Raw genomic sequence first — 24,143 nt, 5'->3', positions numbered from 1 at the left:
CAAACAAACAGGTGGTATGTCATTGAATTAAGAACAATGAAGAAAGATATAAGACTCTTAGAGTGGAAATAGAGAAAGAGCTATGATCTAACATTTGAATAGAATGGGTGATTGCACACAAAGGGTATAAGAAAGCAATTAAACAATTAAAAGTTCATTTTTACTCAGAGACAACTACAAGCAAATAATTTGTTCTAAATCATATTCTCAGTAATTAAGGAGCTACATAGTCCCACAGTAGAAGAATCAAATATGGATTCTAAGGAGAAGAGTAATCAATTAGTAGACTATTACTGTTAGTAAAAGAAACCATTCAGACATCTGTGACCACAGTGGAACCACAAACTAAAGATGATAGAATGAGATCTGCAAGCATCGGGAAGTGGGGAGAATTTAAATAACTTAATGAAGACATTCTTTGTCTACTGAAAAAATGTAGACCATCAAGCTCTCCAGCAGATCCACTACTGGCTAAGCCATACCAGAAATATCTGCCAAAGGATCTTAGCTAAATAAAAGTGATTATAAATTAATCGCTAAGGGAAGTGTTGGTCCCAAACACGTTCAAAATTGCATCAGTAAACCCTTTCCTAAAAAAGGGAGTATTTTCAAATTACATACCAGTCTCACGATTTCCCTTTATTAGTAAAATCTAAAATGAGCAGTTTTCTAGCAAATATCAAATATAAAGTTATGTGGTGACAAACAACTTCTTGCACCCCGCAAAAATTGAGTTTAGTGAGTAATAGAGTACTGAAATACCAATAGTGTCAGTCTTAGATGAACTAAGGTTAATGGCAAATAAGGACCCACCAACTGCTTTAATACTGTTAGATTTGACAGCGATGTTTGGTACAGTAAGTCGTGAGATTTTACTTACCGCTATTGAGAATATTGGTATTCATGATATGGTAGTAGAAAGATTCCAAAATTTTCTACCACAAAGATCCTTTAGAGTTACATTTACGACTCATAAGTCTTCATTAACACAAGGCACGTGAAATTCTATAGGGCTCCAATATTTCACCATTAATCTTTAACCAATACCTAACTACACTAGCCCAGCTGATTGACTCCGGGCTGAAATTCTCTTTATATGCAAATGACACACAGATCATAGCCAGTTTTGAGGATAATTATCTAAATATGATAGGAAACCTGAGGGAAGGTCCAGAGAAAGTTCAGGAATGGATGAATGTGAAACATTTAAAGCTAAATGGGTCAAAAAGAAAGATTTTACGGTAGGTGAAACCATCACCCCACTTCCCACTAGCTTCTGGCCAGGTAGCCTAAGGGTGCCTCCCTCTCTCACATCATTGGGAAAAAGCATAGGAATTAAATTGATTTCACACTATTCCTTAATGAGCAGGTACAAATGGTTGCTAAAAAATTGTCTATTTCAATTGCATTCTTTGAAACACGTGCTACATGTATTTACACCATCACTAAAAGTTACAATCTTAAATGCATTCATATCATCATGACTGGACTACTGCAACTCCATTTACTAGTGTCTTTCAGACTGCCTAATAAGGAAATTTCAATTGGTCCAGAATTTGGCAGCAAGATTAGCCACAAGTGCAGAATAAAATGTTAATATTGTCCCAATTTTAGTCAATCTTCATTAGTTACAAATGAGGATGATAATCTAGTTTAAAACTTTCTATCTACTGCATAAGGTGATGTATCAGCCATGCCACTCTTCCGAGACAATATTTAAATCTATATTGCCCTTCTTGGTCGCACTGATTAGCTTCTAAATTATATTTTATAAATCCTAGATTTAAAAGGAAGACAGTAGAAAGCTGAACTTTTTCGGTAGTAGTAGCACAGAATTTTAATGGGTTACCGGATGGTCTGAAAAAACAGTCAGACTACTTGAGGTAGAGAAAAAGGTTGAAGACCTGGCTTTTTCCTAAGACCCACATGTAGAAATAGAAGCATGGTGGTCTAGGTCTATAATCTGTTTTGTAGCATCAAGATTCCCCAGTACGGTGTGCTATAAAAAATATAAACATATAAATGCTTGCATATTCAAGACCTGACAGACTCAGAGAGTTGCTTCCATGGAGATGTGAAAAAAGTGAGCTAGGCTACTAAGGGCGTGAAAAGGCACTTCTTGTGACTTGGTTTATTTGGGAAACCAAGGACATGCTGGTAATCAATTATCATTTCCAGGTGTCTCACTTCTATTGCAATTGTTGACAGCACTCCAATATCCTAGGGCCATAATGATGAGGCAGTTATTTCATGTTCTGCATGTAACACTAACTGTTTTGGATGAGTTAAGTTTAAGGCAATTAGTCAACATCCACTGGTCAAGGCTCAAAGACATAGCCTTCTCAAGTTCCCTTGGATTATTCACTTTAAGAATCACATGAATGTGATCAGCTTAGTTACAAACATGTAAGGTTGAAGGATTAGATGAGCTCCTGTAGTTGCTTGAGGTAGGCAATGAAAAGGGGGTTGCCAATGGCTGAACCTAGAGGTACACCTATCTTGATGGTGAAAGGCAGATGTACCTCAAGGGAAGGAGATGACGCTTCATAATAAGAACCTTTGTGTCAAGTTCCTGCAGTCTCTTTAGAAGGAAGTGGTTAAACTGTGTTGAATACAGTTGTGAGGTCTAGTGAAAGAAGTGCCTATTGTGAGGTGGAACCAAATTTGTTGACCTGACACAAAGTTGTTTTCTTTAAAGAATTTGCGTAACTGAGTACAAACTGCTCTTTCAACCAGGTTTTCAAGGCCATTAGAGATTGGTCTGTTGTGGGCCAGACCTGATGGGTCGACATTGCTCTTCTTAATGTAAGGTCTTATGTGAGACATTTTGAGCTTTAAGGGGAAGAACATGATGGCACAGAGTTTAGATGATGGTCATATATGGTTTTGTGGCAGCCCTACGTAGGAGGATGTTCATGAAGGTTTGTGGTCGGTAGAAGGCACAAGGGGTACCCACTGGCCCACTAACCATGGCCAGATTGTAGAATTTTGGTGCTGAGGGTTGCATAAAGGAAATATGTGTTAAATGCCTATTGGTTGATGTAGTCCTTGTTGTGATAGCCTTGAACAGTTGTTAGCCAGATGAAGTTTTATTGCTTAATTTTGGCCATAAAGTGGTCCGTGATGGTTTACAGACTAAGAGGCAGTGAACTCTGGTTTGTTGAATTCCGCTAAAATACAGAGGAATTTCCTTGTAGAGCACTTGACACTGCAGATTCAAAATAAGTTGCATTCTTGATGGAGGTTTTGTATATTCTGTTGACTCTGGAGGCAGATTGTGTTAAGCATATTTCTGGATTTATTCGGCCTCATCCTTTTTAATAAAAGTTGATGATAAGGTGATGTTTTCTAAATCTCTGTGATTACCAATGCTCTTAATCTCTTTATTTGCTTTGACCATATCATATTTTTGTCCTCAACCTGTATATGTCATCCAACATACTACCAGTTCCTTCTGTATGCTGTCACCATTTACGTAGTGAAAAAGAATTATTTACACTTTTGGCTCGTTCAGATCATTATCCCATAGGGATGGTTTTAGTCAGATACAGGGTAACCATCAATGTGGATCTGGAAAGGGGCCACCCTTGTCTTGGCATCTGTAAAAAGGAGACATGGGCAGAAGGTTGAGTATCAGGGTGTGATAAAGAGTTATAAGATAAATGCTTCAAAATGTGTCTTTATGTAAGTGTCATAGGGCACAATTTGAGGTGCAATTGACATTATAGACCTAGCACTTAGAGAACTAGAAAGACAATTAGGGCTGGTATTATTTCATGAAGGCCACTAATTTGCATTATTTTACAAGGGGTGCTTGTTTCACATGGCTGCAATGAACATGCTCTTATGCAGAAACTGGAAAATAACTGATTTGAGAGAATTCTTGAAATTTGAGGGTTGAGGTGGTGCTTTTTAGTTTATTCGTGTAAATGTCTTGTGTGTGGTAAATATGAAAGTATGAGCTGGTTTATTTCCAGGAGAGCTTCAGGAATTCTTTGGAAGTTTACTAAAAGTCAGAAATGTGTTTGGATCGCAAGAGTAATCATATTGGAGCAAAGTACCACTCTATTCCTTTACCATAGATACATATCACTAAGAGGTGAAGAGCAGTGTTTATTGGCAGCAGCGAACTACCCGAGGCATTTCAGAGAACACCCTCCTTAATCACAGGTCAAAGGTAGCAAACACTTCATTGTTTTTAGGTGTGAGCACAAAGCGCTCTGTCCCTTGTTGTAATCTCTCTTTGGGCTTCAAACCACGCCCATGTCACATCAGTTTCTTTCATTGGTTCGTGAGCTTTCCTTGTAAAATCTGCTTGCTTTCATTAGTGAAAGGCATGCATAAATCATGTCTTTTCCAGTGTTTAGCCCTCCTCGAGCGCAGAGACCAAGTACTTAAAACATACGAGGCTCCACGTTTTCCACCCGGTTTCTGGACTACTTTTTCTACTTTGTCACAGCACAATCTCGCTGGGCAGAAGTCAATCGCTTTGCATGACATCAACACTGTTACATGGTTAATTGCACTTTTGCCGGTTACATAGATAATTTCACTTTTGCCGGTTACATGGATAATTGCACTTTTGCCAATAGGTTTCACTGTGAGGGAACTTTTATTTCCCTTTGTGTGTCTGCTTTGCACTGATGGTGGGCGTCAGCTCCCTTATGTGAAACTTTTACTTTTCAGTTTATATGCCAAGAAAAGTCCAGTTCGTTATGAGAAACAGTTTTATTTTCATTTTCAATTTATGTGGCAAGAAAAGTCTGGTTAGGAGTGTACAATGCTAATTGCTCTAGCTCAAGCAAACGCGAGACCCATTGCATTGTAAATGCTTGTTTAAGTAATGGTGCTTGATACAGGAAAAGGACAATAAAACAAAAACTATAGTGAAAGCCAAAGTTCGTGGTTCAATCATGGACAATGTTCGTAGAGTGCAAAAGTTCACTAGTGCCACAGATTAAAAATATGTAAGTAATATCACTTCAAAATAAATCATTGTATGTGCCATAAATGCAAGTCCACGAATTATCGAAGTATTATGACCTATAAATCATGAAATATTTTTAACAGGACCATCCAAAACAACTTATTACACTAGTGGGCAGCGGACAATACTGTGTAAAATACCACCAGGGTAAAATATTACAAATAATAAACTGAAGAGTCTCACATTCTACAAAGCGTAAGAGGGCATGATAACTAAACAATAAATTAGTGTTGTGCTATGAAACGGATACCATATTAATAGTACTTGTGCTCACTAAATAAAACTAAAGTGAGAAAAAGAAAACCTGACATCACAGTTTAGTTATTTATGGGTTTCAAGAGGTACCTAAACGGCTCACAATTTAGGAAAATAAAATACTCTTGAACATCTTTCATACATAAAAAGAGTGATAGCATTACAGCCCCAGTGGGCAATGATGATTAAACAAGACTATATACTATCATTAGGGCCAGATGTAGTAACCGTTTTGCATGGCGCAAACTGCGAAAATCGCAGTTTGCGCCATGCAAAACGGCCATCGCGATGCACATTCCCATTTTGCGAGTCGGTACCGACTCGCAAAATGGGAATGCTACTCGCAAATAGGAAGGGGTGTTCCCTTCCTATTTGCGACTCGCACTGCGATGCAGAATTGCTTTGTGACCGCGAAAGCGGTCGCAAAGCAATTCGCAGTTAGCACCCACTTGAAGTGGGTGCTAACTCATTCGCAAAAGGGAAGGGGTCCCCATGGGACCCCTTCCCCTTTGTGAATGTCGCTATAAATATTTTTTCAGAGCAGGCAGTGGTCCAATGGTGCACTGCCTACTCTGAAAAAACGAAACCAAATGATTTCATTTTTTTTTTGTATTGCAACTCGTTTTCCTTTAAGGAAAACGGGCTGCAATACCAAAAAAAACTGCTTTATTGAAAAGGCAGTCACAGACATGGAGGTCTGCTGTCTCCAGCGGGCCACCATCCCTGTGAGTGCAGGGAATCTCAAGGGGGTCGCAAATTGCGACCCACCTCATTAATATTAATGAGGTGGGTCTTTGTGACCCCCTTGAGATTCGCAGAAGGTGCCTGAGACACCATTCAGCATACGATTTTGCAAATCAGAAATTGCGAGTCGCACCGACTAGCAATTTCTGATTCGCAAAATCTCATTTTGCTACATCTGGCCCTTAGTGTCTTAACCTGAAATGCTATTTGCATGATCAAACCAATATACACCACATTGTGCCAAACATTCTACTTCTGCAAAATTGTCACAGAGCTCCTCAATAATCGATCATCTGGAGAGTTTACATCAGATAGACAAACACAATATCTCGTCCCATGATCAAGGGGAGTGTTCTCCGAAGCGTGTTTTACAGGACTCGAGTACTTTCCTAAACACACATCCCTATATTGTATTGCTTTCTTAACGTAATTGAAATATTTTAATTATGATCCACATTATGCCATAACATTTAAACAGGTGAGTGCACACAAATATGACATTTATATTGACTGATATGACAAAAATAGCACGTTCTGCAACGAACGAGTAGCACAGTACAGAATCTACTTTAACGAATGCTGAAAACTGAGCTAAATGTTTGCACTGGAGACATAATTTTAGAATAACATTATTTGGATCACCAAAACACAATAAATCATATTTTACCTTTTTTAATATCTCGGTATTCAACAAAGTATAAATATCCAAATTGTGGCTTTCTTCCTTTGCAAGTGTACTCAGATAGCAGTTTATATTTAAACACGTCTTGCCAGGTTTCTCACATTCCTGAAAAAGAACACAGGTATATAGAAATCATCAGATCATTAGGATACCTTTTAATAGTTCTAGCAAACAAAGTATTGATGTAAGTTTCAAATGTAGGGTGCGCTGCATTATGGAAGTCACTGGCCAGCTGTGGTTCAGTGCTTTTAAACAGTTGCTTACAGATCCCAGGCTGTGAGTGTCCTTTCCCAGCTTTAGACTGAAAAGGTTCTACACTTGTAAAAATTCACATTCCACAAGAAAGGGAAAAAGTAAGGTGTCTTTATTGTGTTTATAACACTGGTGAACTAAGGACCATATGTACAAAAGAATTATGTCAGAAATGGGCCGATTGGCAGAAATGGGACGATTCTGACCTTTTTAATGTGTACAAAACACAAATTGCAATTCGGTAATATGTTGCCAAATTGCAATTTGCATTTAACTATTTGGTATTTTGAAGGGGCATGTTTAAGGCGTAACTTCCAAATACCGAATTGCAGGGGTATGTATGTTTGTTTTGCAGGCGCAAACATTAATTTTTTACCAACATCTCAAGAGTGTTGGTAACCATTTGCAAAATGGGAGAGGTCCCCACATGACTCCTTGCTCTTTGTGAATATTGAAACAAATATTTTTTTAGAGCAGGCAGTGGTCCAACGGACCACTACCTACTCTTAAAAAAAATGAAATGTAATTGTTTCATTTTATTTTTTTAAATGCTTCCCTGTTTCCTCTAAGGAAAACGGGCAGCATTTAAATAAAAAAGATTGTTTTATTAAAAAGAATGGATCACAAGCTGTGATCTACCTCATTAATATCCATGAGGAAGGTGTATTTTTGAAACCATTAGGAATTGCTAAATGAAACTCTATGTGTTTTATACATTAGGGAAAACAATTTCCTAATTACGATTTGCAGAAAACCGCAATTAGGAAATCCCTGTTCCAAAGATTTGTATATATAGCTCTAGACATCAATGCACCAAAGACTGCCTGCAACTTAGTCATATCGTACAAACAGCAGTTCAACTAAAATCACGCCACCCACAGTGGAAATGGGCACAGATAGATTAATGTGATTCCTGATATCCACTTCCAAGCTTGAAGTATAAAGTGTATTGCTTATTGCCACAAAGCCCCTTCTGAAAGGTTTAAGGATAAATTAATGGTAATTCTATCACTGCACAAAGCAAGGCCTTTGTTTCATTGCACACCGGCAGAAATGGATACCATATACAGAAAAGAAAGTGTTCTAGTTATTTGTAACCAGCTAGAATGTAAAGAGAAGGCTGCCACTGTTGGCAGTGGCCATTGATTAATTGTGGCATGTGATAGGCTACACAGAATCAAGGCTGCTCTAAGGATGGACTATCTACTATTTGTTGATTATTGTGGTGAGATGGGTGATATTGCCATATTGAGAAGAAGCAGAGATTGAATCACGTCCTGAGCCCGTGCCATACCTCTCAACCTTTTGAAACAGCTTGGTGCGTGATGGAATCAATTTAGTCAGGAGATAATTTTGGCATTTCTACGCCATTAGTTTACCTGGCTTACAATCGATGGCAGGAGTGTTCGCAGCATGTGATCTACAGCTACACATGATACAAATTGAACATGTCTCTGTCACGTTGCACTTCTCCCAAGTGTGAAGCTAACAGGTAGCACTCAGGAGACATAGCTCGGTGGGGATAGAAGTTAATGACTTAAACAAAATGATGAACAGCAAGTCAGGGGGTTGAGTCCCGGCAAGCCAGTCTAAGCCGCACACCTTGGACTGGGTAATAGTTAAATCTGAAATTTACAACGCAAGAAGTGACAATGGAAAAAATATATAAATATCATGTTCTGTCGGGATTCAGGAATCATCACATGATATATATATATATATATAAACTGATACATGTGTCCAGAGATAAATGAGAACACAAGGCCAGGAATACAAAAAATGCTAAAAAGAATTCACTGTGAGTTGCTGGCTTTGCTATTTTCCCGATTACATAACCCGTTGGGAGCGCGCTTTCATAGAGGGCAAACTTGTTTTGCAATGAATTACCGGCCTGTCCAGCTGGGAAAGCAGCACCACTGCATATAGGAGCAGGTCTGTGTGACTAAAATGTTTTGTCACATATTGAGCAGCAGGTTGGGACACTTAAAGCAAATCCGGCACTCTGCCTGATCTAGGAGATTAACTTTGTTTTTATTATTTTGTTTGGATCCAGCAACCCACTTGTGAGAATATGACAATGTGCAGGACTACCGTAACCAGCATGCACTTTGTAACTCACTTCAGAGGCCCACTGGGGCAAAACTGGTACTTAAACAGATTAACCAGGTGCCTGCAATGGAACCAGCTGAAGAGCCAAGCACTTGGTCTTTAAACAAGGGAAGAGATGTCTGGAACGCCTCCAGCAATGGTTGCACCTACGAAGGTGAAACACTTTATATTTCTCTGCTGATGAAGGGATTAACCAGAAACACGTGTCCAGAGATAAATGAGAACACAAGGCCAGGAATAATGAAAATGCTGAAAAGAATTCACTGTGAGTTGCTGGCTTCGCTATTTTCCCAACTACATAACCTGTTGAGAGTGAGCTTCCATAGAGGACAAACTTGTTTTGCAATAAACTGATATAGCTATATGCATATATTCACTAAAAATCCGAAGGTTACAGGGACGTTATAGTTAGGCTCAGATTTTAAATGCACAAAACTACAGAAATTCAACAGTTATAGTTATACTGATCAAGTATGCCTGAATGCCTGTTTTTGCTAGATTTGGCTGGAGATACACCCAGACCAAAGTTAGAATAAGAAAGCAGAGCACATGCCTATCCTTCGAGTGGAAATGCGCCATTTTATTAACACATGAACATATTCTCAACAATATTTTTAAAATATGAATCTGCTGAATCAATGCCTTTGGAAAGCTCTTCACACATCTTGCATTGCCGTGAACTGAATATGAATAATTTCAGTTTCGTTACCTAATCTCTGTCTTTTGTTTTTGATTATCATCCCTTCCATGAGACGTGTGGATTGCAGACCAGCAGATCTGATTATCGTCCTTTCCAATGGACGTGTGGACAGCAGAGAAGCGGGCAAATAAAATGTTCTTGCCACAATATATTAGCCCTGAGTAGTAGGAGCCGGGCCAGAATCCACGGCCAGTGATGTTACAACATTTTCATTCACAGCCAGAAAATCGATCTTGTTCGTGAAATACAATTTCCTCAAAAGAGGAGCATTTTCTATGTGTCCACAAACGCGCATCACAATGTCTAGGAAACCTTTAATTAGCAATGGCTTATTGTGTCTTATTGTTGTCTACTGAAGAACACGTACAGAGCTTTCCTGTCCCGATGAGGCCCAACCCACGCTCTGGCTGGTCGCGTACTAATCATCTGTCCGCTTTACTGGGAAACATCGCCACCTATCTGTGGGAATAATATGCCAGAGATGCATATATTATTTTTATCCTTGTTGTTTTATAGGACCCTTTGAGGTGTAATATAGGGAATAACACACTGGTTCAAAGTCCCCGACTATAATAGTTTGACAAAATAATTAGGTTAACATTGCTTTTAAACTTGCTTATTGTTTATATTAACACATTTTATTTGGCAAGTGAACCATTAAGAGAAGTAACTAGACTCCTACTGATCACTGAGTTACCCATATTTTTATTAGTCTATTTATCGTGCCTTTTCATATACTAAACCATCAAATGCCATCTTTCCCTATGGCAAATATATGCAGTAAAGCTGGGTAAATCTCATAAATTAGGGTCCTGGAAATGAAACATAATAGTCTTTAATGAAAAGCTTTGGAGAAATCAAGAGGAGTTTGGCTGGATCTATTTTGAAGTAGTTGTGTTTGGGTGATAAAAATCTCTTCACTCATAAAGAAAGATCAATTAGACTGGGCCCAGATATTCAAACATTTTGTGCTACGTTTGAGTCACAAAAGTGACGCAAAGCACTGCAACATGTTTCTTTAATTCATTTTCCTGAGCAAAACTTGTTTTGCACTAGAAAGCTGTCTGAAAGTGGTGGATCTGACTTGAGCATGATATTGAGATACCAATTTTACATGCAAATACAGTTAACTGTATTGGTGTGGTTCAGACAAAAGCTCAAAATAGCAACACAAACACTGACGATCATATATACTTGAAGAACTTGCTAAATGGATTATTCCTAAAACTGAGAGTATTATCAGTGGACATTCTACTTTCGGTCACCAATATATACATTGAGAGTCTGAAATGTATAAATCCTGATATTTGGCCTACAACTGAAATACCACCATCAACTTTTACCACCCGTAAAATCAAATGCTGCTTACACAAATCTGTGTGTGTAGCTTAATAATTAAAGCCTATAAATGGAAAAGCAGCTGACCTGACCTAAAACAGTTTAGGTGATCTAGATTTTGGATTTAGATAGTTAATAGTTTAGAAAAACACATTTATTAAGAACAGCTGGCAAAAAGCTTGATGCCACCTGCTGTAAGGCTTGTTCTTTATTGCTTCGTTCAATTGTTTACTGTTATTCACGAGCTGTTGTTAATGTCAGATTCTTTATTAGAATGTGCTTCGATCGCCTGAGAGTTGGACTATGACCACAACCTTAGCTGGTCATCTCCTCTGCTGGGGACTTTTGATCACAACAACAGCAGTTTTACATCTTACTTGGTGCGGCCTCCTTGCGACACCACCCAATGCAGTGTCTTCTCTACCTACATCATGAGCAACATTGCAACAAAGAAATGTGCATCCATAATCTTTGCTTATGACGGTACGATCAGAGTTTTGTCTCTTAGAAATAAAACCCGCTGATTGCATTGAATATCTAGAGGAATTATTAAAAACTGATTAATTAGCATCTTAGAGTGTGCTTAATATCTGTTTTGAACACAGTGACAGGACATTTAAGATTTATAGTGCTTAACGATCTGTTAATAATTGTCTGAAACAAACCTAACAACAAATGGCAGAGATAATTAAAACATTCTCACTGAGCTTATAAAGTACATTGCATATACCACAGAAACCTGGAGTTTTATCATTATAATAAGGTTTACTATTGTATTTCTTATTTGTTTGAGGGTTATAGAAATCATGATGTATTCTGTGTGAGCTACAGAGATGGCAGGTATGTCTGTATTCGACATAGAATCCATCCCATGAGTTGGGAATTTAGCTGCTAGTTTGGCAGTGTTCTTTCTGACAGACGTTTTCAAATACCGACAACCTCCTGGGAATCTTGACACACTTCTTCTGCTTGACAGAATCATTAGGTACAGCAATCATATCCGCTTCTTGTTTACATGATAAGAATGCAGGATTAGTCCAGCTTTATTGTTATATTCATACATCTGGCTTGCGTTATCTCTATTAATTCTCAGGTTTTCTAGTAGGAATGCTTGAAGAAACTGTTCCTAGGAAATATTCTATTTTTAGAACTTCTCTTTATTATTTCTTTCATGTTCTTCCTGAAGAACAAACGAGTAATGATATTTAATTTGCTTCTCACAGCTCTCTTCTTTCTGCTCATCATGAGGAAGATTTTATAATTCAGCTGCAGACGACTGAATGTGTCTCCCAATGAACCCGGTAGGTGATTGTTTCTTGAAACCTTTTCAATATAGTCGCGTTTTCATAAAAAGACAATATTTTTAGCTAATGTTTTTGGGTGATGCATCCTTTTTTGCAATATTTGTTTATAGTGTTTCAAAAGGTTACAATATAAACAGGCATGCAGCATCATGTAGGAGATGCATAATTGAGGTACCTAGAAGAAGAAAGACGCTACAATTTCGAGCTGTAATCTCTACATCCAAAATTAGTCAAAAGAAAGCACAGCAACCAAACACTGTGGCTAAAGAAACACAGAGATGAACAACTAGAAGGCTCGAATAACGAGTAACAGGTAGAACTGGGGGTCATCCTCACGGATACTGAGTAAAAGGCGGGAGGAGTTGGGGAATTGGGGGGGGCATGGGAGCACAGGGGAAGGAAAATAGGACATGCGATCTGCACTCTGGTTAGTTGGGACTGGGAGGAAAGGGGGACTCGGCTGGTGTCAGCACAGGTCATGATGGAGGTGGCATCTAAGGGAAGCAAGCTCTGGGCTAGCACTTTCTCACACTCGGACAGTCTCACCCGTCACTAGAAAAGGGTCCCAAACTGCATTAATGGTGTCAAGTATATCATTTAATTTATAGGTGGTATGTTCATGATTAGCCTCCCTATGAAGTTCTATCATCCGTTCATGGGATGTAGGCAGGATGGACTGCCTCCAGTGCCAGAAAATCCAGAGTTTAGCCACAGCAAGGGAGCTCACTGTCCACTGGTGTTCATATGATGTTATACAGAGAGGTCAGAGAAACCATGCAGGATGGTAAGACGAGGGGGGGGCAGGGCTGTGATGACAGAGCACGTGTTCTCAGCAAAGGGCAGTCGAAGAAGTGCCAAGTATCAAAATAGGGCATCAATTTCTCATAAACGCCCAATGAGAGAGAGAATTAATCTAACCGAAAGGATATAGCAATATCATGTTAAATGGACATTGATGGGTTTAGATCTAGAAACATAATGAGTAATGCACCAGATTCACAGAAAATATATCATTTAATTTTACCAATTACATATTCACTAATTTTTCAAGTTCTATTTTGAAGACGTAAAAAAATCTAACACGAGGGGGCTTACTTACCAACACTTTTCTGCCAGATTTCGTAAAGAATGCAAATATTGTGTGAAAGATGCTCTCCTTTTCTTGAGGAATAACGCAAGGGGACGGGTTCTTCTGGAAAGAGCAGTTTCCTTTTTCCTGACCAACCTAAAGAGAAATACATTAAAGAAAGATTATTGACTTGTTCAAGCCCTGGTCAGAATGTTTATGTTGTGACGTGAAGTGTGCAACATATGCACACTTTATAAATGAACACAAATGTTTTAATATGGAATATTGTCAAACAATTTTCCATGAAGATTAGGACCACTCCTTTTACCTTTGCGCTCATCCCATCAATGCATTAGTTCTTCTTGGAGCTACCATATACCCATTGTATGATTTAATCTAGAGATTCCTAGTTCCCCGCTTCAACATGGTTAGTGTTACTGATGTGACATATCACTAAGGTGGTAATGGTGCACATAGCAGGGCAAGACACCGCTTGTGGCATCTATATGTCCAGCATTGGTGGTAAAACAGAAAACCCCAGCCAATTGCCTAGTAGCCACGGCCATTCCCGCACTGCAAGGTGGTAAACCCCATGACAGCCTGTGTCCCTGTAGTTGAGATCAGCAGTAGGAATGCTGAGGAGCCCAGTGCTGCTTGAGAGCATGGTGCCAGTTCTGCCTGAAATGCCAACAGAGCTAGCCTTGTTCAGACGCAGCGACCACCAATGTTGCCCATGCTTTGGACATTCCAGCTCAAATACCAGCAGAACACAGGAAGTAATACATTTAAATACATTTGATTGTATTTAATTTTACTCACTATAAAGCGTCTTGCAAATTAACATTTCAGTATTTATGTAACTTTAAAATCACATTATAAATATTTGGTTTCTCTCTGCTTTCTTCAGGCATAATTTCCTTGAAGTACTAACCACTGGCTGCCTTGCTGATGCTACCGACCTCTTCCAGAGGATTAACTGCACATCCCTTTGGGATTTTCTTTCGTATTAGCATATTCTCCTTGGTGATTTCTACGCTGTGTCACCTAACTGGTTGATACCTAAGTAATCAACAGTTGATTGTTTACTCAGAAGAACCAACTTTTACCCACAAGGTGATAACTGTGCACTACAGGAAATTTCAAACAAACATTAATATATCTTTCTTTCTCTTCCCAGATACCCTACTCTTGTTAATTCACCTTTAACGCACCATTACATTTCCCATTCAGATGCGTAATAATGAATTTGCGCTTTCACACATTTTCAAAATCTCTGTTAGATCATGTAACGCCCGATAACTACAATTAATTAGCTTTGTGACAAGGGGCGTGTTTAACAGTTGTGCATAAGAAGCCAAGACAGGGCTAAAAGGGATATTCTAAGTGGTCATGGGTATGTAACTAAGGGACATATGTACAAACACATTTTCCCATTGACACAGAATGGAAAAAAACCTTTGCTACATCTGGCCCTAACAGCGCAGTGAATTGCACCTGTGCCTAATCTATGACCCTGTTTCTGCTTCGGCAACAGGGAAAGGGGACCACAGAGGATGTAAATGGTTACCTTTCAGTCATTGGATTCACAACTATATAGTTGGGCCACAAGGAATTGTGTAGTGTTATGGGTTGTTGTGTTATTACAACACTTTATTTTTTATTGCAATAAGGAATGGGCTGTACAAAGCATTATTGTGCCTGTTATTTGCCTGTTGAGATCTTGGCTCTTACTGCCCACATTACCTTCCTAAGGTGCATTGAATTGCTTGACTCTCAGAGTCAAGTGCAGAAAGGGTGTACTTTTACAGCTCTAGGAGCCAATACGAGGACAGACCCCAGCACACCAGTGGCAAACAACCTTAACCACCATCACTGTAGCCCCTTCTGCCCTGTGGCCCCCTGAACAGGGTCCAACACTGTGCCATTGGTTAATTGTTGCTGTATCTTTGTAAAGTAGAAACATGAAAGTAATACATCCAGTTACAAAGCTGTTTCAATGGTCTTTTCCAGTATCCAATGCATAAGAACAGAAGACCAACCAAAGCATCTTTCTAAAATAAAAACAAATCATTCATGTCTATGTGAAAGATCTGAAGCCAATGCTGTGGACATCTTTAAAAATCAGTATAACTCTCAAAGGCCAACATTCTCAATATATGTCTTTCTCTGGTCTGCATCTACTGATGTCACCAAATTTGTCACTTACATATTAAGCTGTACTGGCTATCGGAAGTCCTAAATTTGGGCCCAAATCCCTAATTTCATTAGTAGTACCTCATAGTAATTGGGAGAGGTTGCACAGGTATGTGGAGTTAGACACGGACACACTCTACAACATAGTGCTACAAGAACACATCAAATCCAGATGGCACATTACTTCCTGATGATTCAACGCATACTGTAAAATTCATGCAAAGCCCATGCACACATCTGATTTCTTTACAGAAACCATGGAAACATATCACTCTTTGCTAGCTCGCACCAAATCATGCACACTGGTGTCAGAATGCAGCTGATGGGGTAACACTCTAGTTGACATGCAAACTCTTGGGTTTTGATCAACTAAGAAAGCGTTCTTGTACATATCACGTACTAATATATTGTATGGCCTCACTGCACCCTTGTTGCAATGGAATAAATGCAACTGTTTATATCATTGCTTGACATCACTGGCTGATTAGATACTATAAAGTGCATACTGTGCATATTGTCAACATTTCTGTGTGCTCAGGACAAACCTTGCTCATTGTATGTGAAATGGTCTTTCCATCGCTCTGGGGTCATTCTTTTGGTAGAGGATTACAGGATGATGTGGCACCCTTCCCTACTATAATGTTCTTCACTATAAATATATTGCTACAAATGAGGGCCCCCCTATGTGAGACGTGCAGTTGCCATTTTCCACTGCTACCATTGCAAAGTTGACATGAAGTTAAGGCAGGAGCCTTTAGTATTTGGTAACCTCAACATTTGGCAGTGGTGGAACCCTAAGAAACACTTTCAGACCCTTCTTTAATTTTTAGGTCAGGCCTATGATAGGAAAGACATATTTTGAGCTTACCAACAACATACAGGGGCTTTTAGCTTGCCCCTTGCTTACCATTGGTTGGCTTTATTGTCACTCTTATTTACTTGTTTTCTATTGGTTGGCTTTCCTTGTTTCAGCCTGTCCATCTTGTATGTGTCCCTCCAATAGAACTTACCTCTTTACCATATTTTTGATTTTCTGGATTGTATGCTTCCTCTCCTCCCACATAGAGAACTATTTTTTCAGTTTGCTTTAGCACGCCATGAGAGTGTATGTGTTTTACAGTTCTGTCTCTTATGTGCTTTTCTCCCCTATCCATGTTCTTCTCTCCCCACCTTCACTTGTGTTGGCCTCTGTTACCCATGTGCTTCTCCCTGTGCTCCATGCTGCTCTTTTTCACCTGTATGTTTCTCCCTTTGCCCCATGTTGTCCCTCTCATGTTGTTTCTCCCCACACCAGCTGTGCTGTTTCTTCCCTGGCCCACTGTGTTGCTTCACATGCACACCCTTCCACAACACACTCCCACAGCCTATGTATCCGGGATTTTTTAATAAAATGAGCTTTCGGGCTGTGCTTTTAAAAACACTTGTTTTATTTTTTAATTTGCCAATCCACCTCGAATCAACAAAAAGAAAAAGGCAATGGCCCTTTCAAAGTGAACAGTTCTTTGATTTCTTAGCTATTCTGTGCTGCAGCTGTGACACTACACAGCATGGCTAAAAACCATTGGCAAAGACAATTGGTCTCATAGTCAAGACTTTTTACAAACTACTACCGACAGAGCCACACTAGGATAGTACTTTCACCCTTCGATGGAGAAGAAGTAATTCACTAGTAGTGACTTCCACCAAGCCATCCTGTAATGAGGCGTCAATTGTTTTCCCAGGTCAAAAAAGATTTCTATTCTGATCCCCAGATCCTGTTTGCTCCCCCAAGCTGAGAAGCTATGTAGGGTTAGAACTCAGTTCATAAATCCTTCTGCGTCAGGCTTATATCGAAAATAGCTTGCATAATTTCAGTATCTGCATAAGACTACCAGAAATTAGGCCTATAAATGAGGGAATACTGATTTCCAAGCGTTGTAGAATCTGTAAATCACTACATAGGCAGCAACGCTTACGTACTAGGATATCAATATAAGTGATATTTGATTCTACCAGCTCTAGGGTCTCATTACAGTACCGCATTCCTCAAGTCTATATTGGGTGTAAGAATGCATTCGTAAAACCAAATATTTTTACGCACATTTGAAATGCTTGCGGAAACAGAGATGTAATCAAAAAATACATTTGTGGTATTGGGTCTGGTAATTCTGGTTCTAGAATGATATTTCCTATTCTGGGCCTGACAACAGGTGATGCCCAGTCAGAGTGATTAAGACCGCCCTTAAACAGTCCCTCCCGTCCCGTATTTGCTGTGAATCTCGTAATGGACGCCATATTGTTAGGCTACCATATTATACAGTTAAATAAGTGAAGGTGCTTTATTGATTTTACAACAGATTATTTCCCAAGGAAAAATATCGTGTGTGCAGCTAAGCACCTCATTTGGTTGAAATGGCTGTTGGTTTGGTTTTGTATTTGTTTTCAATCCTTGTGAAATTTCTTCATGACTGGTAATGAATGATTGTTGCTGTTATTGCAAAATTTAAATGGCGTTTTGTAGAACGAAATGACCTTTTTACTTCGGTCTTCCCTTTGTATATGATAGTATTCCTATACATCTACTGATCACCAAAACTTAAATGATGTTTCTAATAAAGTGATCACAGCTGGAGATGCCTAATTAATTTGTACTTTTTAACAGTGTTGGCAGCTGTCCAGGACTCCGGTTGCATATTTGACCCCCAATGAAAGCTTGGTCAAGCTGTAAAATTCCACTCCAAGAAATGGTATTGGTTTGGGTCCAACTACATTATGGCCAGTAACTGCACACAATACCAGTAGACATACCATCTGTCTTAATTATTCAATATGAAATATGACTGTATGTAAATCAGTAAGGACAGAGATAAAATAGAGAAATAACTAAAACCTGTACAGGTTTTACTACTCACAAAAAGAAAGATACAAACCAAAACATATTCTTGTGCAGTAAAGACATAACGATTAAGCTACTTTTGTCATATTGGCTCAATGGAAGGCTCAGTTGAAGGCTATGGGCAGAAGACCAGCCTAACCTGCAGTGGTCGTTCTTCCATGAAGGATGCAGAAAGAAAATACAGAGTGGGACTCTCAAATGAACTATTATCGCAGATGGAAAGCAGACTGTTACAAAAGAGACATATGAACAACACAGCCAAGCATAGGCCCTTGCAGTCAGAAGTGGTCAGTTTAAATGGATCTAAAATAATCCTTATTCTATTTTCAGATACAGAAACAGTAGGGTGGTGTTGAAAATGGTCCTTTCTGCAGGGTCACCATCAGACTTGTTGTCTTCCTCCTACTCGTTTTCTGACCTTGTTTTGTTGGTTTTAGTATTCTGGGCACTTTACCACTACTAACCAGTGCTTCAGTGCATGTCCTCTATACTCCAAACATGTTAACATTGGCTTTTACACAATTGGCATATTTAATTTACTTATAAGTCCCTAGTAAAGTGTACTATATGTGCCCAAGGCCTGTAAATTAAATGCCACTAGTGAGCCTGCAGCACTGATTATGCTGCCCACTACAGTAGCATTTCAAACCTGTCTCAGGCCTGACACTGCAGGGCCTGTGTGTGCAGCTTAAAACTGCCATTTCGAGCTGGCAAGTGTACCCACTTGCCATAGCCATACCTTCCTTTTCATTACATGTCAGTAAACCCTAAGGTAGGCCCAAGGGCAGGGTGCAGTCTATTTAAAAAGTTGGACATGCACTTCTAAGTTTAATATGTCTAAATAGTGAAAAACTCTTAAATTCATTTTCCAGTATTGCAAGGCCTATCTCTACTTTATGATAGCATTGGGATTACCCCAAAAATCATTTAAGTGTAATTTCCAGTTGGGAAAAGATAGAAACTTGGAGTTTGGTGTTTCTGAACTCACAATTTAAAATAACAACTTATGGTGAAGTCGAGTTTTACATTACAAGTCTTAAAATGCCACTTTTAGAAAGTTAGCATTTTCTTACTTTAACCATTCCGTGCCTCTGCCTGTCTCTGAATACACGTCTGGGATAGATGACAGCTGGGATTTATACATTCCCACTAGACAGTCACAGACAAAGGGAGCTTGAGTGTGACATTTGTATACTTTCTGGCCAGATGGAGGAGAGGAACTCACACTTAAGGGCTTTGTCTCTCCTCATAAAAAGGGCTGCATACCTCCCTGTAGAGTATTGAGCCAGGGAAGGCAGGAAAGAGACTTTGTGGACTTCAAAGGAATGCCTAGAAATTTCTCCTACCTTCCAGAACCAGGGCACTAAAGTATACATACTGGACCCCAAACAGCACAAAATCAGATCTCTTCTGGAACCAAGGACACTCTGCCAAGAAGGACTGCTGTTCTTCTAAGAGGAACTCTCACTCTGCAGCTGCATTGCTGTGTTGGCTTACTGCTTGCTGTGCTGTAGGAGGGACTGACACTTTGTAACTTGTTCTGCTGTGTTTGCCTGGTGCTTCTTGACTGCAGTCAGAGGGACTGGACTTGCTCTCAACATCCTTTAACACAAGAATCTCCAAGGTCCTGTTGGCTTGCCCCCTGTTTTTCTGTAGTCTCAGAGACAGTAAAGGCTGCCTGCAACTTACCTGCTACAGCACCTAGACTCTGCCATCTGTGAGTCTAACCTGTCAAGTGGTTCCACCCCAGTCCTGGACCCTTGGAAGGGGGCCTATGGTGCCCTGCCTTCTCTGGTTTTCATTGGAACCACTGCAAAGCAACGCAAAGCCCTGCAAAGCCCCACAGCTGCCAGCTTCACTGGAATCGATGCTGGGTGACGCAAAGCCCCGCAAAGCCTCAGCACGCAGCTGCCAGTCCGTCGGAACTAACGCACAGCAGCACCAAGCCCTGCAAAGCCTTTTCACATGACTCACCCGGATCAACACAAAGCGACACTAACCCCCCAAAGCCTCACAGCACACTTCCCCTTGATCAACGCAAAGTGAAGCCAAGCCCCGTAAAGATTCATCACACAACTTCTCGGAGCCAACACTAGATAACGCAAAGCAACGCCGCACAGACCGTGCACTAGGATTTAAGGTACTGTGTTCAGTGGTCCCAGTAGCTGGCCCACACTCCATGGCGGTCGACCTAAACTTGTGACTTTGTCCCGGTCCACCGCCACTAAATAACCATGGTTGTCACTTTGTGCCTTCTGTGCGTTATTTTCACCTAAATATTTAAAATTCCATATCTCAGAATCTACTTACTGGATTTTTGTTGTTTTGGTCTTGTTTTACTCAAATGAATATTCTCTATTTTTCTAAACTGTGGAGTCTTTTTGTGTGGTCTCAAATTGTGTTACTGTAATTAAGTGTTGTACAAATACCTTACACATTGCCTCTTAAATTAAGCATGACTGATCTGTGCCGAGCTACCAGAGGGTGAGCACAGGTTAATTTAGGTTGTGTATCTGACTTGTCCTGACTAGGATCACGGTCTCTACTTGGACAGGGTACATGCCTTTGCCAACCAGAGACCTGATTTTTAACAGGTGGCAAAAGGAGAAAAGAAAACTTGAGTCTGAGTTTCCTCTACCGTTGACAAGGCCTGAGATAGATGCCAGTTCAGAATGATATTTGGGCATATCTTCGCCACTTGTGTCTGGCCTATGCGCATCTCTAGCTCTCTATGATGCAGGGTATATGATTATCTGATTCCACATGGTTTAGTATATTATTCAATGTGAATGAATGTGACCTGAGATGAGCTTTGACATTAAGCCTGCAAGACACCCTTGAGTGGGCTATGGTTCCATTTATCTTCAGTTGGTCCGATCTGTATATAAGGCCCATTGAATGTGTCCTGTCTGTTTGTAAGGTCCTTGATAATTGAAAGCAGATTTACTATAACATTCAAATTCTCTTTATCACTGTGGCATATGATGTGGGTTGAATATAAATCTATCAGTATGCAGCCATGTTAAATTACACAGACCAAAGTATGCTACCTCACCTGATGAATTGTTAACTGTCAGATGTTGTGTCTTATTTCAATTTTATATTTTTTGTATTCATTTAGGTTTATACACTTTCAATGCTTCTCAAACCAAATATAATTACTGTTATTCCTAGTGCTGCTTGTAGAACACTGGGCTGAACTTTTGGGGGAGACAAACGCTGTGTATGAATCAAGGTGAGGGAAGTGTTGCTGATCTCATCATCTTAGCTTTTGAAACAGTGGCAAAATCTATGGTCCTAGCCCATCTCCAAGAGTCTTATGTTGGCAACAAGGATTGGTTTTATTAGATCATTTTGAAACAGATATGTTCTGGCTGTCTCCATTTACCATTACTTCTTGGCACTTTTCAAGCTTGATTGTGGCTTTTCTCAAAGCTCTTCTTCAACGTCACTTAACATCTATACTGTACCACTTGCCACGTTAAATAGATTACACCCAGATTATTCTCAGATTAGGCAGGCATGTTCAGCTCAGTGGGCTTCTGTGATTGATTTATAGGATATTCAAAGCCAACTCAATTGGTATACATATACATCAAATTCATAATAGTAATCCTGTACAAAATGTTAGTGCTCGACACAAGATCGATTGATGTGTGTATGGTCTTATTATATTTGATTCATATTCCAATATACAGACAATCAAAATATCTTGTGTGGAATGGAAAAACAATAGTGCAGACAACACAGTGCTCACATAAAAACAAAAGTACATATGACATACCAAAACAACACACTGTACCTTCACTTAAGGTAAATATTGTTGATGTTACGACCCCACATAAGTCAAGGGGTCTCCTCATGACTCAGTTGTCCTGAGGACAGCCCTATATGCCTTTTGTGCTTCTCTCCCGCAACGTCCCATCCAAACATTGTGAGAGAGAAGCACGGAAGGCACAGAGGCTAACTCGTATACTGACCGAGGTGTTGGCGATCCTGTGGATACACACATCCTGATTTCTACAGCTGGTTAATAATACGTTTGACTAATGCAGTAGCATGGATTAGTGAGTTTGGTGGGGCATGGGATGATCCAATGCAATCACATGTGTTAGGTGGACGACGGAGTTGAAACGTCACTCAAGCATGAGGATTTATCCTACTGTATAGGCTTTTTAGAGGACTGACCTTGACTAATATAACCTTGAGTGAATGTACAGTGTGTTGTTTTTGTATGTCATATGTAATTTTGTTTTTATGTGAACACTACGTCGTCTGCACTATTATTTCACCTTTCCGCACTGAATAATTTGATTGTCAGTATATTGGAATAAGAATCAAATATAATAGGAACATACATACATCAGTCCATCAACTGTCCAAGAGTACTATTATGAATTTGATGTATTTGCATACCAATTGAATTATTTTTGAATATTCTATAAATCAATCACAGAAGCCGCAGACCTGATTGGTTGCTAGCTCTGGCCGCGTGAGTCCCACGTGATAATTGGAGACATTGTTTGTATATCACCCCATCCCGTGGCCGTATTGGGTGATCCCTGTTGTAATTGTATGGTAGCTTGGTGCACGCAACATACAAGTGTTAGCACTCATTCAGATATGACATCTGACCAAATGGAAGTAGAAAACCTAGGTTAGCTTTCTGATTGTGAATGTTCCCGAGCTGAGCTGGCAACTCTAAGAATATTGAGAGAATGCCTGCTGGATGGACAGACAATCTCCCTCACTTGGTAACAGGAGCCAGTGCAGTGACAGGTCCGTACCCGGAAGAGAAGGGCTGGAAGAGAAAACAAAACAGCACTCAGTGATGAGGTACTAAAGTCTGCAGAAGGGGGGCTGAAAGAGCATATGATGAGAGAGAAACACCAGGGGAACTTTCGAAGCACACACCACTTCACCTTTCCCCTGAGGCAGAGCCTACATCTGAGTTTAATTTAATTACTCCCAGACCCTCTGCATCAGTTCTCATATTAATCAACTGTGACAAGCTAAAACAACTGGCACATGCAAGAAGCCTGCTTGAGCCATGGGAGGAGATTCAACCCTGTGCGGATTGCATTACAGTCAGTCAGTCATTACTAGAGGGTGCCCCGCTCTGCTCTAGCGAGAACTGGTTGCATTTCTAAGATGAGGAATGTGTACAACGAGTGATCTTGCAAACAAGTGCCTCTGAACTGTGCGCCACAGGTTGGAGAATGCATTTTTCTGGCACCAGGACGAGCACAACGGGGCATAATGCAGTTAGGTTGTATCTCGTACTAACCAATAAAGAAACTTACACTCAGAGAGGATTGTTAAGTTTAGCTTGCAGGCTCCGTGTCTACTTTTCTAGTCCAAATGTTTCATAAAAACGTTCCAATAAGCAGTTAGCTACGTTCAGATATGGCTTCCATGGGTCAAATTCATAAAATTATTGTGTCCCTTTACCTTGGCGTAGATGAGGAATATGAGTGTTTTATCAGCGTGTGAAATAAGCTTTAGTTGGACAATTTACATTTTTTACCCAAAAATGCGTCTGGCACAAATTATGCACCTGTGAGTAGCACAAGCACATATTTTGCTTTGCCACTTATTCCCAAGAGATGCACTAGTATGTGCATGTGATGTAGGC

General features: G+C 39.8%; 1 protein-coding gene across 1 annotated transcript in view; it reads right to left on the bottom strand.

Moving 5' to 3' along the window:
• Positions 1-24,143, bottom strand: part of ITGA9 (integrin subunit alpha 9) — an 818,222-nt gene that overhangs the window by 95,198 nt on the left and 698,881 nt on the right. Inside the window, exons 24-25 of the mRNA XM_069215150.1 lie at positions 13,471-13,596; positions 6,654-6,773 (exon numbers count right to left, since the gene is read on the bottom strand). Coding sequence (XP_069071251.1) covers positions 6,654-6,773; positions 13,471-13,596 — 246 coding nt within the window. The remainder of the gene's footprint in view (positions 1-6,653; positions 6,774-13,470; positions 13,597-24,143) is intronic.

The sequence above is a fragment of the Pleurodeles waltl genome, chromosome 2_1 (assembly GCF_031143425.1).
Source record: "Pleurodeles waltl isolate 20211129_DDA chromosome 2_1, aPleWal1.hap1.20221129, whole genome shotgun sequence".
Taxonomy (NCBI): Eukaryota; Metazoa; Chordata; class Amphibia; order Caudata; family Salamandridae; genus Pleurodeles; species Pleurodeles waltl.
This window is presented reverse-complemented; position numbering and strand designations above follow the sequence as displayed.